The sequence below is a fragment of the Scyliorhinus torazame genome, chromosome 8 (genome assembly GCF_047496885.1).
Source record: "Scyliorhinus torazame isolate Kashiwa2021f chromosome 8, sScyTor2.1, whole genome shotgun sequence".
NCBI classification, from domain to species: Eukaryota; Metazoa; Chordata; class Chondrichthyes; order Carcharhiniformes; family Scyliorhinidae; genus Scyliorhinus; species Scyliorhinus torazame.
In genome coordinates, this window is record NC_092714.1 from 175,921,431 (window position 1) to 175,938,776 (window position 17,346).

The 17,346-nt window shown below is 64.1% G+C and overlaps 1 protein-coding gene across 3 annotated transcripts in view; it reads right to left on the minus strand.

Annotated features, from left to right (window-relative positions):
* vapb (VAMP (vesicle-associated membrane protein)-associated protein B and C) overlaps positions 1 to 16,731 on the minus strand; it is a 184,665-nt gene extending 167,934 nt beyond the window's left edge. For 2 of the 3 annotated variants that reach the window (XM_072514544.1, XM_072514542.1), the window contains exon 1: positions 16,632 to 16,731. In XM_072514544.1, coding sequence (XP_072370645.1) covers positions 16,632 to 16,689 — 58 coding nt within the window. In that variant the 5' untranslated portion in view covers positions 16,690 to 16,731. The remainder of the gene's footprint in view (positions 1 to 16,631) is intronic. The other variant, XM_072514543.1, reaches the window with a different exon arrangement.
* Positions 16,732 to 17,346: the final 615 nt, after the last annotated feature.

The window sequence follows — 17,346 nt, forward strand, 5'->3', positions numbered from 1 at the left end:
GTCTAAACACTATACAAGAACAAATGATCAGTTTGTTTCTTCCGGTTCAATACTTGCATATTCACTGCAAATCTCAATACTAGAATCTAACCTTGAGCTGATCCAAGCAATTTTATGTAGTCACTGTCACTACTTCCATTCAGAAACGTGAAGGGAGGACAAAGTGTGTGTGTCGGCACTGTCTGAGCTCTTCTGTGAATGTGGGTAGGAGGAACGGGGAAACAAGTCGGCATCTGGTCGAGAACACAATACAGTTAAAGTTTTGATTGGATGTACTGCCCTCATCAGACAAGTCCCACAAGTCAATTCCCCCATTCAAAACACAATGGTAGACCTGTACCTCAATACCATTTATTTAAATTTCTATCCACCTCTGGGTCTACCCGACCCAATCCACCTCTGGGTCTACCCGACCCAATCCACCTCTGGGTCTACCCGACCCAATCCACCTCTGGGTCTACCCGACCCAATCCACCTCTGGGTCTACCCGACCCAATCCACCTCTGGGTCTACCCGACCCAATCCACCTCTGGGTCTACCGTACTGAATTCTTCAAACATTTGAAACACCTTGATTAGCTCACCCCTTAACCTCATAAACCAAGTTTATGCAACCTGTACTCATAATTTACCCTTTAAGGCTTGGCATAATGCGGGTGCACTTGCATTGCAACCCTTTGAAAAACAATATATTCCTCCTGTGGTTCACACTAAGAACTAACTACAATTCTCCAGGTGAGGTTTGACATTCGAACAACTTTTGATATGTCGAAAAGAGTCAAAAGAAAAACCTCTGTGTACCTCTTTGGCAGCACGGTAGCATTGTGGATAGCACAATTGCTTCACAGCTCCAGGATCCCAGGTTCGATTCCGGCTTGGGTCACTGTCTGTGCGGAGTCTGCACATCCTCCCCGTGTGTGCGTGGGTTTCCTCCGGGTGCTCCGGTTTCCTCCCACAGTCCAAAGATATGCAGGTTAGGTGGATTGGCCATGATAAATTGCCTTTAGTGTCCAAAATTGCCCTTAGTGTTGGGTGGGGTTACTGGGTTATGGGGATAGGGTGGAGGTGTTGACCTTGGGTAGGGTGCTCTTTCCAAGAGCCGGTGCAGACTTGATGGGCCGAATGGCCTCCTTCTGCACTGTAAATTCTATGATAATCTATGATAAGATAAAAATAAATATATATATATTTTTTAAATACACTTAACAGCCAGTCCTGCACCATTGAATATGGTCACCATTGGGGAATATGGTCAGATAGGTGCAAGAATGCAGAGGTGCAACTCCACATTTGAGAAATGTGAAGTCAGGAGATGCAAAGTGAGGGCAGTATATCCAATCTAAACTTTTACTGTATTGTGTTCTCAACTAAATCGAATAGTTTCCCTGACAATTCCTATGAAGTTAATGGTAATTTCTTCTGACTACAAATTGAAACGATACATACTGTACATGAGTGTGCTATGTTTTCCTTCAGAATTGGGGACTGAAGCTTTACCATTCAACGGACAGATAAATGGACCCTCAGCTTGTGTACAGAACCTCCAACAATACAGCACTTCCTCAGAGCTGAAGTGGCAGACCAAATTAGGTGCCTAAGGTTCTAGAGCGGGTCTTGAACCAACGACCTTCAACACAGAGGCAGAGTGCTACCGACTGAGCCAATCTGGCACTTATGTCCCTCAGACCCTCTCTGTTACACAAGTTATGTCACAGATGTCACCTAAACGAGAAACAAAATATGTTACTAGGCAGGGGGAATTAGATGAAACACAGTCAGTGCTTTCAACCATGGGGACTGGGTTCAAATCGAACTTAGATGGATGGCTTGTCAGCTGGCTTTACGAGTTTGTGTGAAAGGAGCTTGGCAGTTCCAAAACAATCTTTGGGGAGTGTGGGCCAACAGAATAAAGCTGCACTAGTTTGGTCACAGGATTGCTGGTACAAAAGAAAATTGGGAAAATATACAATAGTATTAGTGAAGCTAACGCTGGGTGGTATAGAACAGTGTGGGTACAGGGAGCCTCACTCCACAAGCAATCTGCACTAATCCTGTCCTCGAAGATCCTGGTGTTACAGGAAAAACTGCCATTCCCACAGTGCCAAAGTAACATTTACAAAACGTAAACAGAAGCATGCTAACTACGACACCAAGTTTTCAGTTGTAAATTATGGACATAAATATCCTTCTGATTGACCACCCTGTCCATTTCAGTGACCACACATTATAATATCTCGTCTTCCCACCCCACTCTAAGCCATGTAATACTCTACTGGGTCCAATTCATTTGGATAGCTTTGCTCATGTGAACTGTACAAGATTTGTTATCACTTCCCAGCGGCATGGTAGCACGGTGGTTAGCACTGTTGGTTCATAGCGCCAGGGTCCCAGATTCGATTCCCGGCTTGGGTCACTGTCTGCGAGGTCTGCACGTTCTCCCCGTGTCCGCATGTTCTCCCCGTGTCTGCTTGGGTTTCCTCCGGGTACTCCGGTTTCCTCACACAGGTCCCGAAAGACGCGCTGCTAGGTGAATTGGACATTCTGAATTCTCCCACAGTGTACCCGAACAGGCGCCGGAATGTGGCGACTTGGGGCTTTTCACAGTAACTTCATTGCAGTGTTAATGTAAGCCTACTTGCGACAATAAAGATTCTTATTATACTTATTAGCAGAATTAACAGGATTATCAATCATCTTTAATATAAATGAGAAAATACAAGTTAGCTGCATCGGTTATAGATTCTCCACTGAGGTTAGCACAGGGGCACACTTTTGAGACAGAAGAGAGTTCAGGAAGAGCTGAAGTCGAAATGCAAAGCTGAGGAATGCCACAGGTCAGCAACACCAAGCGGAGAGTCGGGTAAAGCTACTGAACACCTCGGATGTATAATTCACCGTCAAATATCTGACAGTTAACAACTTAAGATACTAACCACCAGTCTCTGTTGGGAGCTTAGGCCCAGAACAACACACGATTACAAAACAGACAGATGGATAGACATACAGCGCATGCACAGGCAGACGGGCGGCCGCATAAGCAGGCAGACGGGCATCCGCACCGACTGGCAGAGGCATGCACAGACGGGCGCCCGCAGACATGCAGAGGCATGCACAGACGTGCACGCACAGGCAGGCAGAGGCACGCACAGGCAGGCAGAGGCACGCACAGGCAGGCAGAGGCACGCACAGGCAGGCAGAGGCACGCACAGGCAGGCAGAGGCACGCACAGGCAGGCAGAGGCACGCACAGGCAGGCAGAGGCACGCACAGGCAGGCAGAGGCACGCACAGACAGGCAGAGGCACGCACAGACAGGCAGAGGCACGCACAGACAGGCAGAGGCACGCACAGACAGGCAGAGGCACGCACAGACAGGCAGAGGCACGCACAGACAGGCAGAGGCACGCACAGACAGGCAGAGGCACGCACAGACAGGCAGAGGCACGCAGGCAGACACAATTGGCTGCCAAGCTATTGCCAACCACTATCGACAGAGGAGGGTTGGCATTAGCTTGCAATGATCCTTGCAGCCCAAGATGAGGGGCGAAAGAGGGAAAACAACCCAAACGGCAATAAAATGGACTACAAATCAAATTCCCGAAACATTTAGCGGACACTCTTGTTACCCTGGTCCTGCTGGAATCCAGGTCAGCAGCAGCAGTGCAGTAAGGCTGACTACTTGTCCTCCAAGGTAATGTCAATTCTAGTTACCCCCAACACTAGAAGACTGTTGCACCACTGAGGTGCCAACTTGAGCCTAAGCCACGCTGCTGGCATTCGTTGCTCATTCACTGTCCACCGGATAAGTTCATTTGGTGAGAGAGCACTGACAGTAGGAGTAGGGATAGTGTCAGCAGACAGGTGAGAATAGGATAATGACTAGGCCTGGCTCTGATGCACTCCTAATAATTTATAAATTGCTGAGCACAATATTTAGTTATATAATTGTGTGCTTGTTTCTGAGCCTTCATTCTGTGCTGTTTACCACAGGGCTAAATTGCTGGCTTTGAAAGCAGACCAAGGCAGGCCAGCAGTACGGTTCAATTCCCGTACCAGCCTCCCTGAACAGGCGCCGGAATGTGGTGACTAGGGGCTTTTCCCAGTAACTTCATTGAAGCCTACTTGTGACAATAAGCGATTTTCATTTCATTTCACAAACCAAAAATATAAGTGCTTTAAAGCCAGTTTAGCACTGGCCCCAAGATAGACAGCATCCACCGACTTGCTCTATCAGTTGTCCCAGATTTATTTAATAGGTTGGCATTTATAGGGAAAACATTTATGCCAGGTCAGTGTACTGTTGTGGGATACACCTTTCCTGTAATGTTCCTAATATCCCCACCACTAGTGACAGCCCAGTAATCATCAGCTCCTTTTAGAAGTCCTGTACTATTAAAAATGCTCCCTTCAAAACACAACCCAAATTTAGAAAGAATGTCCCAAGGGTACAATTGGGTGTTTATATTTCTAGTGGACAATAGGTGAGTTTCATCTGCCTGCTGTGATCCTGCACTGAAATATTAGTGGTTAATGATGAGTAATCTGCCAAAGAACATCTGCCCCAGTAAAGTGGAGAAATTTCATCATGCAACAAACAAGCAGCTAACTGCTGGTCGCACGTGCTCCTAAACCAGAGTAAAGCTGCAACATTGAACGCAAGAGGATTTTAAGAGCTAACGCTACAAATATTTTCTTTTGAGTTATGTTTTTTTTCACCAAGTCAGTCATAATAATAATCTTTATTAAAGTCACAAGTAGGCTTACATTAACACTGCAATTAAGTTCCTGTGAAAAGCCCCTCGTCGCTACACTCCGGCACCTGTTCGGGTACACAGAGGAAGAATACAGAACGTCCAATTCACCCAATAGCACGTCTTTCGGGACTTGTGGGAGGAAACCGGAGTACCCGAAGGAAACCCAAGCAGACACGGGGAGAATGTGCAGACTCCGCATAGACTGTGACCCAAGGCGTGAATCGAACACGGGTCTCTGGCGCTGTGAAGCAACAGTGCTAACCACTGCGCTACCATTGTTGCACATCGTCAGTACAGAGCTATATCGACCTTGGAGCACCCGGAGGAAACCCACACATTGGTGAGTTGCTGATACTGCCCTTCAAGCCCTAATACACAAATTACTGGGCTTCTAGAACAGCTAAGACAGAAGGTTGCTTCCATCATGGCCTGATATTTCCTCACCAAAATTTGTGCTTGAAAGGAAGAGGTTTACATGTTAACTGCAGCATTAGGGAGGCCGTTTGTGTTATGACATGAACATTAGTGTGAAACCACTGACTGTTGAGTGACTATTCACCCCACAGTGATTCTGAACCGAAATCCCCAGCAGCGCAGAATTTCAATGCCGAGCTACAGACCCATTAGCGCGAGGAATGTAAATATGACTCTGCACACAACCAAGAGCACCCCAATATTTTGACTGGAACTGCCTCGGGTGGTTGACCCATCCAACCGCCAGAGGTTTGGCAGAAAATTGGCAAAGGCACCACACAGGATGTCTAGAACAGAGTCTGCTAGTTGTGGTATCTGACCAGGAACCTTTGATTTCCTGCAATTCACATTTCCATTTGCAATGCAAGTGCATAAAAAAAGAGCACCCGCCTTCTGGTCAAGACATTTTGGTTTCATTTTATTTTCCTATTGTATCTGTCACAAAGAGAGAATTACCTGTGATAAGCAATCTCTCACACCTCTTTACCTTAGGTGACCAGCTGCAGAATATTTACAAGGCATTAATTCAGCTTTGGAAAGGGCTGTTGCAAATTTGGAAGAATTGGTGAGGAACAGCGGGGAGGACAATTGTTAATTAATTTGCACAAACGGGGGGCGGGGGAGAACGGGGGGGCGGCGGGGGAGAACGGGGGGGCGCGGGGGAGAATGGGGGGGGCGGGGCAGAGCGGGGGGGCAGAGCGGGGGGGGGGGGCAGAGCGGGGGGGGGCAGAGCGGGGGGGGGCGGGGCAGAGCGGGGGGCGGGGCAGAGCGGGGGGCGGGGCAGAGCGGGGGGCGGGGCAGAGCGGGGGGCGGGGCAGAGCGGGGGCGGGGCGGGGGCGGGGCAGGGCGGGGGCGGGGCAGGGCGGGGGGCGGGGCAGGGCGGGGGGCGGGGCAGGGGCCGACGGGGGCCGACGGGGGGCGGGGGCCGACGGGGGGCGGGGCCGACGGGGGGCGGGGGCCGACGGGGGGCGGGGCCGACGGGGGGCGGGGGCCGACGGGGGGGGGGCGGGGGCCGACGGGGGGGGGGGCGGGGGCCGACGGGGGGGGGGCGGGGGCCGACGGGGGGGGGGGCGGGGGCCGACGGGGGGGGGGGCGGGGGCCGACGGGGGGGGGGGCGGGGGCCGACGGGGGGGGGGGCGGGGGCCGACGGGGGGGGGGCGGGGGCCGACGGGGGGGGGCGGGGGCCGACGGGGGGGGGCGGGGGCCGACGGGGGGGGGCGGGGGCCGACGGGGGGGGGCGGGGGCCGACGGGGGGGGGGGCGGGGGCCGACGGGGGGGGGGGGGCGGGGGCCGACGGGGGGGGGGGGGCGGGGGCCGACGGGGGGGGGGGCGGGGGACGACGCGGGGGGGCGGGGGACGACGGGGGGGCGGGGGACGACGGGGGGCGGGGACAACGGGGGGCGGGGGACAACGGGGGGCGGGGGACAACGGGGGGCGGGGGACAACGGGGGGCGGGGGACAACGGGGGGCGGGGGACAACGGGGGGCGGGGGACAACGGGGGGCGGGGGACAACGGGGGGCGGGGGACAACGGGGGGCGGGGGACAACGGGGGGCGGGGGACAACGGGGGGCGGGGGACAACGGGGGGCGGGGGACAACGGGGGGCGGGGGACAACGGGGGGCGGGGGACAACGGGGGGCGGGGGACAACGGGGGGCGGGGGACAACGGGGGGCGGGGGACAACGGGGGGCGGGGGACAACGGGGGGCGGGGGACAACGGGGGGCGGGGGACAACGGGGGGCGGGGGACAACGGGGGGCGGGGGACAACGGGGGGCGGGGGACAACGGGGGGCGGGGGACAACGGGGGGCGGGGGACAACGGGGGGCGGGGGACAACGGGGGGCGGGGGACAACGGGGGGCGGGGGACAACGGGGGGCGGGGGACAACGGGGGGCGGGGGACAACGGGGGGCGGGGGACAACGGGGGGCGGGGGACAACGGGGGGCGGGGGACAACGGGGGGCGGGGGACAACGGGGGGCGGGGGACAACGGGGGGCGGGGGACAACGGGGGGCGGGGGACAACGGGGGGCGGGGGACAACGGGGGGCGGGGGACAACGGGGGGCGGGGGACAACGGGGGGCGGGGGACAACGGGGGGCGGGGGACAACGGGGGGCGGGGGACAACGGGGGGCGGGGGACAACGGGGGGCGGGGGACAACGGGGGGCGGGGGACAACGGGGGGCGGGGGACAACGGGGGGCGGGGGACAACGGGGGGCGGGGGACAACGGGGGGCGGGGGACAACGGGGGGCGGGGGACAACGGGGGGCGGGGGACAACGGGGGGCGGGGGACAACGGGGGGCGGGGGACAACGGGGGGCGGGGGACAACGGGGGGCGGGGACAACGGGGGGCGGGGACAACGGGGGGCGGGGACAACGGGGGGCGGGGACAACGGGGGGCGGGGACAACGGGGGGCGGGGACAACGGGGGGCGGGGACAACGGGGGGCGGGGACAACGGGGGGCGGGGACAACGGGGGGCGGGGACAACGGGGGGCGGGGACAACGGGGGGCGGGGACAACGGGGGGCGGGGACAACGGGGGGCGGGGACAACGGGGGGCGGGGACAACGGGGGGCGGGGACAACGGGGGGCGGGGACAACGGGGGGCGGGGACAACGGGGGGCGGGGACAACGGGGGGCGGGGACAACGGGGGGCGGGGACAACGGGGGGCGGGGACAACGGGGGGCGGGGACAACGGGGGGCGGGGACAACGGGGGGCGGGGACAACGGGGGGCGGGGACAACGGGGGGCGGGGACAACGGGGGGCGGGGACAACGGGGGGCGGGGACAACGGGGGGCGGGGACAACGGGGGGCGGGGACAACGGGGGGCGGGGACAACGGGGGGCGGGGACAACGGGGGGCGGGGACAACGGGGGGCGGGGACAACGGGGGGCGGGGACAACGGGGGGCGGGGACAACGGGGGGCGGGGACAACGGGGGGCGGGGACAACGGGGGGCGGGGACAACGGGGGGCGGGGACAACGGGGGGCGGGGACAACGGGGGGCGGGGACAACGGGGGGCGGGGACAACGGGGGGCGGGGACAACGGGGGGCGGGGACAACGGGGGGCGGGGACAACGGGGGGCGGGGACAACGGGGGGCGGGGACAACGGGGGGCGGGGACAACGGGGGGCGGGGACAACGGGGGGCGGGGACAACGGGGGGCGGGGACAACGGGGGGCGGGGACAACGGGGGGCGGGGACAACGGGGGGCGGGGACAACGGGGGGCGGGGACAACAGGGGGCGGGGACAACAGGGGGCGGGGACAACAGGGGGCGGGGACAACAGGGGGCGGGGACAACAGGGGGCGGGGACAACAGGGGGCGGGGACAACAGGGGGCGGGGACAACAGGGGGCGGGGACAACAGGGGGCGGGGACAACAGGGGGCGGGGACAACAGGGGGCGGGGACAACAGGGGGCGGGGACAACAGGGGGCGGGGACAACAGCGGGCGGGGACAACAGGGGGCGGGGACAACAGGGGGCGGGGACAACAGGGGGCGGGGACAACAGGGGGCGGGGACAACAGGGGGCGGGGACAACAGGGGGCGGGGACAACAGGGGGCGGGGACAACAGGGGGCGGGGACAACAGGGGGCGGGGACAACAGGGGGCGGGGACAACAGGGGGCGGGGACAACGGGGTGCAAGGGCGAGGGGGCGGGGAAGAAGCGAGTCAGGCCGGGGGAGACAGTGGGGCCTGGGGTCGGGAAAGTCAGCTGATGGGTGGCACAGCGGTTAACATTGCTGCCTCAATGCCAGGGACCCGGGTTCAATTCCAGCCTTGGGTCGCTGTCTGTGTGGAGTTTGTACATGCTCCCCATATTGTTCAGGAGTCACGGGAGCCGGGAGTAATGGGGGTGCGCTTCAGGAGTAACGGGAGCGCGTTTGGGAGTAACGGGGGCGCGCTTTGGGAGTAATGGGGGCGCGCTCGAGGAGTAACGGGGGTGCGCTTCTGGTGAAACAGGGGCACACTTTCAGAGAAACGGGGAGCACTTCGGCAGTAACGGGGGCGCGCTTCGGGAGTCATGGGGCGCACCTCAGGAGTAGCACATGCCGTGTCGGGGTAATATGGGCTGCGGGGGATCTTTGGGGATAATGCGGGTCGTGGTGGATATTTGGTGGTTATGCGGGCCTTGGGGGATCTTTGGGGGGTAATGCGGCCCGTGGGGGATCTTTGGGGGTAATGCAGGCTGTGGGGGATCTTTGAGAATAATGAGAGCCATGGGGAAGGTTCGGGAGTAATGGGGCCATGGGAGAGCTTGGATGATGTGAGTATCGGGAGGCGGGAAGGGGGGTGACATTGGTTCGGGCAGGCGGAATGATGTGGGTTTGGGTAGAGAATTTGATGTGGGTTCTGTGGGGGTGGGGGAGGTGACGTGGGTTCGGGAGGGAGCGGTGACGTGGGTTCGGGTGGGGGAGGTGATGTGGATTTGGGGGGGGGGGGGGAGGTGACAAGGGGGTTGGGGGCGGTGACGGGGAGGTTGGGGGCGAGGTGACGGGGGGTTGGGGGGCGAGGTGACGGGGGGGGGTTGGGGGGGCGAGGTGACGGGGGGGTGGGGGGGGCGAGGTGACGGGGGGTTGGGGGGGCGAGGTGAGTGGGGTTGGGGGGTGAGGTGACGTGGGGTTTGGGGGCGAGGTGACGGGGTTGGGGGGGGCGAGCAAGATGACGGGGGGGGGCAAGATGACGGGGGGGCAAGATGACGGGGGGGGGCAAGATGACGGGGGGGGCAAGATGACGGGGGGGCAAGATGACGGGGGGGCAAGATGACGGGGGGGCAAGATGACGGGGGGGGCAAGATGACGGGGGGGGCAAGATGACGGGGGGGGCAAGATGACGGGGGGGGGCAAGATGACGGGGGGGGGCAAGATGACGGGGGGGGGCAAGATGACGGGGGGGGGCAAGATGACGGGGGGGCAAGATGACGGGGGGGGGCAAGATGACGGGGGGGGGCAAGATGACGGGGGGGCAAGATGACGGGGGGGCAAGATGACGGGGGGGCAAGATGACGGGGGGGCAAGATGACGGGGGGGCAAGATGACGGGGGGGCAAGATGACGGGGGGGGCAAGATGACGGGGGGGGCAAGATGACGGGGGGGCAAGATGACGGGGGGGCAAGATGACGGGGGGGCAAGATGACGGGGGGGCAAGATGACGGGGGGGCAAGATGACGGGGGGGCAAGATGACGGGGGGGGCAAGATGACGGGGGGGGCAAGATGACGGGGGGGGCAAGATGACGGGGGGGGCAAGATGACGGGGGGGCAAGATGACGGGGGGAGCAAGATGACGGGGGGGCAAGATGACGGGGGGGGCAAGATGACGGGGGGGGCAAGATGACGGGGGGGGCAAGATGACGGGGGGGGCAAGATGACGGGGGGGGCAAGATGACGGGGGGGGCAAGATGACGGGGGGGGCAAGATGACGGGGGGGGCAAGATGACGGGGGGGCAAGATGACGGGGGGGGCAAGATGACGGGGGGGGCAAGATGACGGGGGGGGCAAGATGACGGGGGGGGCAAGATGACGGGGGGGGCAAGATGACGGGGGGGGGCAAGATGACGGGGGGGGGCAAGATGACTGGGGGGGCAAGATGACGGGGGGGGCAAGATGACGGGGGGGCAAGATGACGGGGGGGGCAAGATGACGGGGGGGGCAAGATGACGGGGGGGGCAAGATGACGGGGGGGCAAGATGACGGGGGGGCAAGATGACGGGGGGGCAAGATGACGGGGGGGCAAGATGACGGGGGGGCAAGATGACGGGGGGGCAAGATGACGGGGGGGCAAGATGACGGGGGGGCAAGATGACGGGGGGGCAAGATGACGGGGGGGCAAGATGACGGGGGGGGCAAGATGACGGGGGGGGCAAGATGACGGGGGGGGGCAAGATGACGGGGGGGGCAAGATGACGGGGGGGGCAAGATGACGGGGGGGGCAAGATGACGGGGGGGGCAAGATGACGGGGGGGGCAAGATGACGGGGGGGGCAAGATGACGGGGGGGGCAAGATGACGGGGGGGGCAAGATGACGGGGGGGGCAAGATGACGGGGGGGGCAAGATGACGGGGGGGGCAAGATGACGGGGGGGGCAAGATGACGGGGGGGGCAAGATGACGGGGGGGGCAAGATGACGGGGGGGGCAAGATGACGGGGGGGGCAAGATGACGGGGGGGGCAAGATGACGGGGGGGGCAAGATGACGGGGGGGGCAAGATGACGGGGGGGGCAAGATGACGGGGGGGGCAAGATGACGGGGGGGGCAAGATGACGGGGGGGGCAAGATGACGGGGGGGCAAGATGACGGGGGGGCAAGATGACGGGGGGGCAAGATGACGGGGGGGCAAGATGACGGGGGGGCAAGATGACGGGGGGGCAAGATGACGGGGGGGCAAGATGACGGGGGGGGCAAGATGACGGGGGGGGCAAGATGACGGGGGGGGCAAGATGACGGGGGGGGCAAGATGACGGGGGGGGCAAGATGACGGGGGGGGCAAGATGACGGGGGGGGCAAGATGACGGGGGGGGCAAGATGACGGGGGGGGCAAGATGACGGGGGGGGCAAGATGACGGGGGGGCAAGATGACGGGGGGGGCAAGATGACGGGGGGGGCAAGATGACGGGGGGGGCAAGATGACGGGGGGGGCAAGATGACGGGGGGGGCAAGATGACGGGGGGGGCAAGATGACGGGGGGGGCAAGATGACGGGGGGGGCAAGATGACGGGGGGGGCAAGATGACGGGGGGGGCAAGATGACGGGGGGGGCAAGATGACGGGGGGGGGCAAGATGACGGGGGGGGGCAAGATGACGGGGGGGGGCAAGATGACGGGGGGGGGCAAGATGACGGGGGGGGCAAGATGACGGGGGGGGGCAAGATGACGGGGGGCAAGATGACGGGGGGCAAGATGACGGGGGGCAAGATGACGGGGGGCAAGATGACGGGGGGCAAGATGACGGGGGGGTAGATGATGGGGGGGTAGATGATGGGGGGGTAGATGATGGGGGGGTAGATGATGGGGGGTTGGGGGGTGGGGGGGGTGGGAGATGACGGCGGGATTTGGGGGGAGATGACGGGGGGGGATGTAAGATGAGGGGGGTTGGGGGGGGATATGGGGGTTCAATTCCAGCTTGGGTCACTGTCTGAGCGGAATCTGCACATCCTCCCCGTGTGTGCGTGGGTTTCCTCCGGATGCTCCGGTTTCCTCCCACAGTCCAAAGATGTGCAGGTTAGGTGGTCTGGCCATGATAAATTGCCCTTAGTGTCCAAAACTGCCCTTAGTGTTGGGTGGGGTTACTGGGTTATGGGGTAGGGTGGAGGTGTTGACCTTGGGTAGGGTGCTCTTTCCAAGAGCCGGTGCAGACTCGATGGGCTGAATGGCCTCCTTCTGCACTGTAAATTCTATGATAATCTATGACAGGGAGTCGGGGGGGAGATGACGGGGGGTCGGGGGGAGATGACCGGGGGGTCGGGGGGAGATGGCGGGGGGGTCGGGGGGAGATGGCGGGGGGGTCGGGGGGAGATGGCGGGGGGGTCGGGGGGAGAAGGCGGGGGGGTCGGGGGGAGAAGGCGGGGGGGTCGGGGGGAGAAGGCGGGGGGGTCGGGGGGAGAAGGCGGGGGGGTCGGGGGGAGAAGGCGGGGGGGTCGGGGGGAGAAGGCGGGGGGGTCGGGGGGAGAAGGCGGGGGGGTCGGGGGGAGAAGGCGGGGGGGTCGGGGGGAGAAGGCGGGGGGGGGTCGGGGGGAGAAGGCGGGGGGGTCGGGGGGAGAAGGCGGGGGGGTCGGGGGGAGAAGGCGGGGGGGGTCGGGGGGAGAAGGCGGGGGGGGTCGGGGGGAGAAGGCGGGGGGGGTCGGGGGGAGAAGGCGGGGGGGTCGGGGGGAGAAGGCGGGGGGGGTCGGGGGGAGAAGGCGGGGGGGGTCGGGGGGAGAAGGCGGGGGGGTCGGGGGGGTCGGGGGGAGAAGGCGGGGGGGTCGGGGGGAGAAGGCGGGGGGGTCGGGGGGAGAAGGCGGGGGGGTCGGGGGGAGAAGGCGGGGGGGTCGGGGGGAGAAGGCGGGGGGGTCGGGGGGAGAAGGCGGGGGGGTCGGGGGGAGAAGGCGGGGGGGTCGGGGGGAGAAGGCGGGGGGGTCGGGGGGAGAAGGCGGGGGGGTCGGGGGGAGAAGGCGGGGGGGTCGGGGGGAGAAGGCGGGGGGGTCGGGGGGAGAAGGCGGGGGGGTCGGGGGGAGAAGGCGGGGGGGTCGGGGGGAGAAGGCGGGGGGGTCGGGGGAGAAGGCGGGGGGGTCGGGGGGAGGTGACGGGGGGGGTCGGGGGGAGGTGACGGGGGGGTCGGGGGGAGGTGACGGGGGGGTCGGGGGGAGGTGACGGGGGGGTCGGGGGGAGGTGACTGGGGGTCGGGGGGAGGTGACAGGGGGTCGGGGGGAGGTGACAGGGGGTCGGGGGGAGGTGACAGTGGGTCGGGGGGAGGTGACAGGGGGTCGGGGGGAGGTGACAGGGGGTCGGGGGGAGGTGACAGGGGGTCGGGGGGAGGTGACAGGGGGTCGGGGGGAGGTGACAGGGGGTCGGGGGGAGGTGACAGGGGGTCGGGGGGAGGTGACAGGGGGTCGGGGGGAGGTGACAGGGGGTCGGGGGGAGGTGACAGGGGGTCGGGGGGAGGTGACAGGGGGTCGGGGGGAGGTGACAGGGGGTCGGGGGGAGGTGACAGGGGGTCGGGGGGAGGTGACAGGGGGTCGGGGGGAGGTGACAGGGGGTCGGGGGGGAGGTGACAGGGGGTCGGGGGGAGGTGACAGGGGGTCGGGGGAGGTGACAGGGGGTCGGGGGGAGGTGACAGGGGGTCGGTGGGAGGTGACGGGGGTCGGGGGGAGGTGACAGGGGGTCGGGGGGAGGTGACAGGGGGTCGGGGGGAGGTGACAGGGGGTCGGGGGGAGGTGACAGGGGGTCGGGGGGAGGTGACAGGGGGTCGGGGGGAGGTGACAGGGGGTCGGGGGGAGGTGACAGGGGGTCGGGGGGAGGTGACAGGGGGTCGGGGGGAGGTGACAGGGGGTCGGGGGGAGGTGACAGGGGGTCGGGGGGAGGTGACAGGGGGTCGGGGGGAAGGTGACAGGGGGTCGGGGGAGGTGACAGGGGGTCGGGGGGAGGTGACAGGGGGTCGGTGACGGGGGTCGGGGGGAGGTGACAGGGGGTCGGGGGGAGGTGACAGGGGGTCGGGGGAAGGTGACAGGGGGTCGGGGGGAGGTGACAGGGGGTCGGGGGGAGGTGACAGGGGGTCGGGGGGAGGTGACAGGGGGTCGGGGGGAGGTGACAGGGGGTCGGGGGGAGGTGACAGGGGGTCGGGGCGAGGTGACAGGGGGTCGGGGCGAGGTGACAGGGGGTCGGGGCGAGGTGACAGGGGGTCGGGGCGAGGTGACAGGGGGTCGGGGCGAGGTGACAGGGGGTCGGGGCGAGGTGACAGGGGGTCGGGGCGAGGTGACAGGGGGTCGGGGCGAGGTGACAGGGGGTCGGGGCGAGGTGACAGGGGGTCGGGGCGAGGTGACAGGGGGTCGGGGCGAGGTGACAGGGGGTCGGGGCGAGGTGACAGGGGGTCGGGGCGAGGTGACAGGGGGTCGGGGCGAGGTGACAGGGGGTCGGGGCGAGGTGACAGGGGGTCGGGGGGAGGTGACAGGGGGTCGGGGGGAGGTGACAGGGGGTCGGGGGGAGGTGACAGGGGGTCGGGGGGAGGTGACAGGGGGTCGGGGGGAGGTGACAGGGGGTCGGGGGGAGGTGACAGGGGGTCGGAGGGAGGTGACAGGGGGTCGGGGGGAGGTGACAGGGGGTCGGGGGGAGGTGACAGGGGGTCGGGGGGAGGTGACAGGGGGTCGGGGGGAGGTGACAGGGGGTCGGGGGGAGGTGACAGGGGGTCGGGGGGAGGTGACAGGGGGTCGGGGGGAGGTGACAGGGGGTCGGGGGGAGGTGACAGGGGGTCGGGGGGAGGTGACAGGGGGTCGGGGGGAGGTGACAGGGGGTCGGGGGGAGGTGACAGGGGGTCGGGGGGAGGTGACAGGGGGTCGGGGGGAGGTGACAGGGGGTCGGGGGGAGGTGACAGGGGGTCGGGGGGAGGTGACAGGGGGTCGGGGGGAGGTGACAGGGGGTCGGGGGGAGGTGACAGGGGGTCGGGGGAGGTGACAGGGGGTCGGGGGGAGGTGACAGGGGGTCGGGGGGAGGTGACAGGGGGTCGGGGGGAGGTGACAGGGGGTCGGGGGGAGGTGACAGGGGGTCGGGGGGAGGTGACAGGGGGTCGGGGGGAGGTGACAGGGGGTCGGGGGGAGGTGACAGGGGGTCGGGGGGAGGTGACGGGGGTTGGGGGGAGATGACGGGGGTTGGGGGGGGAAAGTGACAGGGAGTTGGGGGGGGAGATGACAGGGGAGTGAGGGGGGGGGAGATGACAGGGGAGTTGGGGGGGGAGAGATGACAGGGGAGTTGGGGGGGGGGAGATGACAGGGGAGTTGGGGGGGGAGATGACAGGGGAGTTGGGGGGGGAGATGACAGGGGAGTTGGGGGGGGGGAGATGACAGGGGAGTTGGGGGGGGAGATGACAGGGGAGTTGGGGGGGGGAGATGACAGGGGAGTTGGGGGGGAGATGACAGGGGAGTTGGGGGGGAGATGACAGGGGAGTTGGGGGGGAGATGACAGGGGAGTTGGGGGGGAGATGACAGGGGAGTTGGGGGGGGGGAGATGACAGGGGAGTTGGGGGGGGAGATGACAGGGGAGTTGGGGGGGGGGGAGATGACAGGGGAGTTGGGGGGGGAGATGACAGGGGAGTTGGGGGGGGGGGAGATGACAGGGGAGTTGGGGGACTGATGAGGGGGATTGGTGGGTGGGTGGAGTTGGTTGACGGGGTGGGGGGTTTGTGGACTGATCAGGGGTGTTGGCTGGGGGAAGATGACGGGGGGTGGGGGAAGATGACGGGGGGTGGGGGAAGATGACGGGGGGTGGGGGAAGATGACGGGGGGTGGGGGAAGATGACGGGGGCTTGGGGGGGGGGAAGAGTTATGAGGGGGCTGTGGGTGGATGACGGGGGGATGTTGTGGTGGTTGTGGATGACGGGGGGGTTGGGGAGGGGAGATGCAGGTTGAAGGGGGGGTCCTCTCTCTCTGCCCCGGTGTTGGGCTCAGCCTCACTGTTTCCCGGGTCTGAGTTCTCCCCGCGGCCGAGCTCTCGGGCACTGTGGCGACTGCAGGGATTGGGCTGCGTCCCCCGTCCACAGTCAGCACCCAGCGGCCGGGAGAGGCCGGGGACCAGGAGCCGGCAGTCCCGAAGCCTCTCCGGCTGCGGCCTGAACCTTCCTCCCTCACCCCGCTTCGAATTTGAAGTGGGTCCAAGTGCAGTCGGCTGTCTCCTGGGGATGGTGCCGAAATGTCCCGGTTCCTTGGCCCGTCTCTTACCTTTGAATTTGAGCTCGTTGGGCGGCTCCAGGTTGAGGAGCTGCTCCGGGCGCGCCATGGCGGACAGAGAGAGACAGGCTGACGTCAGCAGCAGCACAGCACTGACCCCTGCGGCTGGAGGCAGAACTGCAGCGCCAAAGAGCGAGGGAAATACCCCAGCCCGGGGTAAATAACCCTAAACCCAGGGCAAGACCCTTAAACAGAGGACAACACCCCTAAACCCAGGGCAATACTCCTAAACCAGGGCAATACTCCTAAACACAGGGTAAATACACCACAACCCGGGGTAGATAGCCCCAAACCCTGGGCAATACCCCTAAACCCAGAGTAAATACCCAAACCTGGTGTAAATACCCTTAAACCCAGAGCAATACCCCTAAACTCAGGGAAATATCCCTAAACCTAAGGCAATATCGCTAAACCCAGGACAATATCTATCAACACAGGGTAAATACCCCAAAACCCAGGGTAAATACCTCCAAACCCAGGGCAATACCCGAAATTCAGGGCAATACCAGTAAATACAGGGCAATACCCCTAAACACAGGGTAAATACCCCAAAAGTCAGAGGGTAAATACCCCTAAACCCAGGGCAATACCCCTAAATATAGAGTAAATACCCCCAAACCCAGGGGAGTACCCTTAAACCCAGAGCAATACCCCTAAACCTAGGACAATATTCCTAAGCACAGGGTAAATACACCACAGCCCGGGG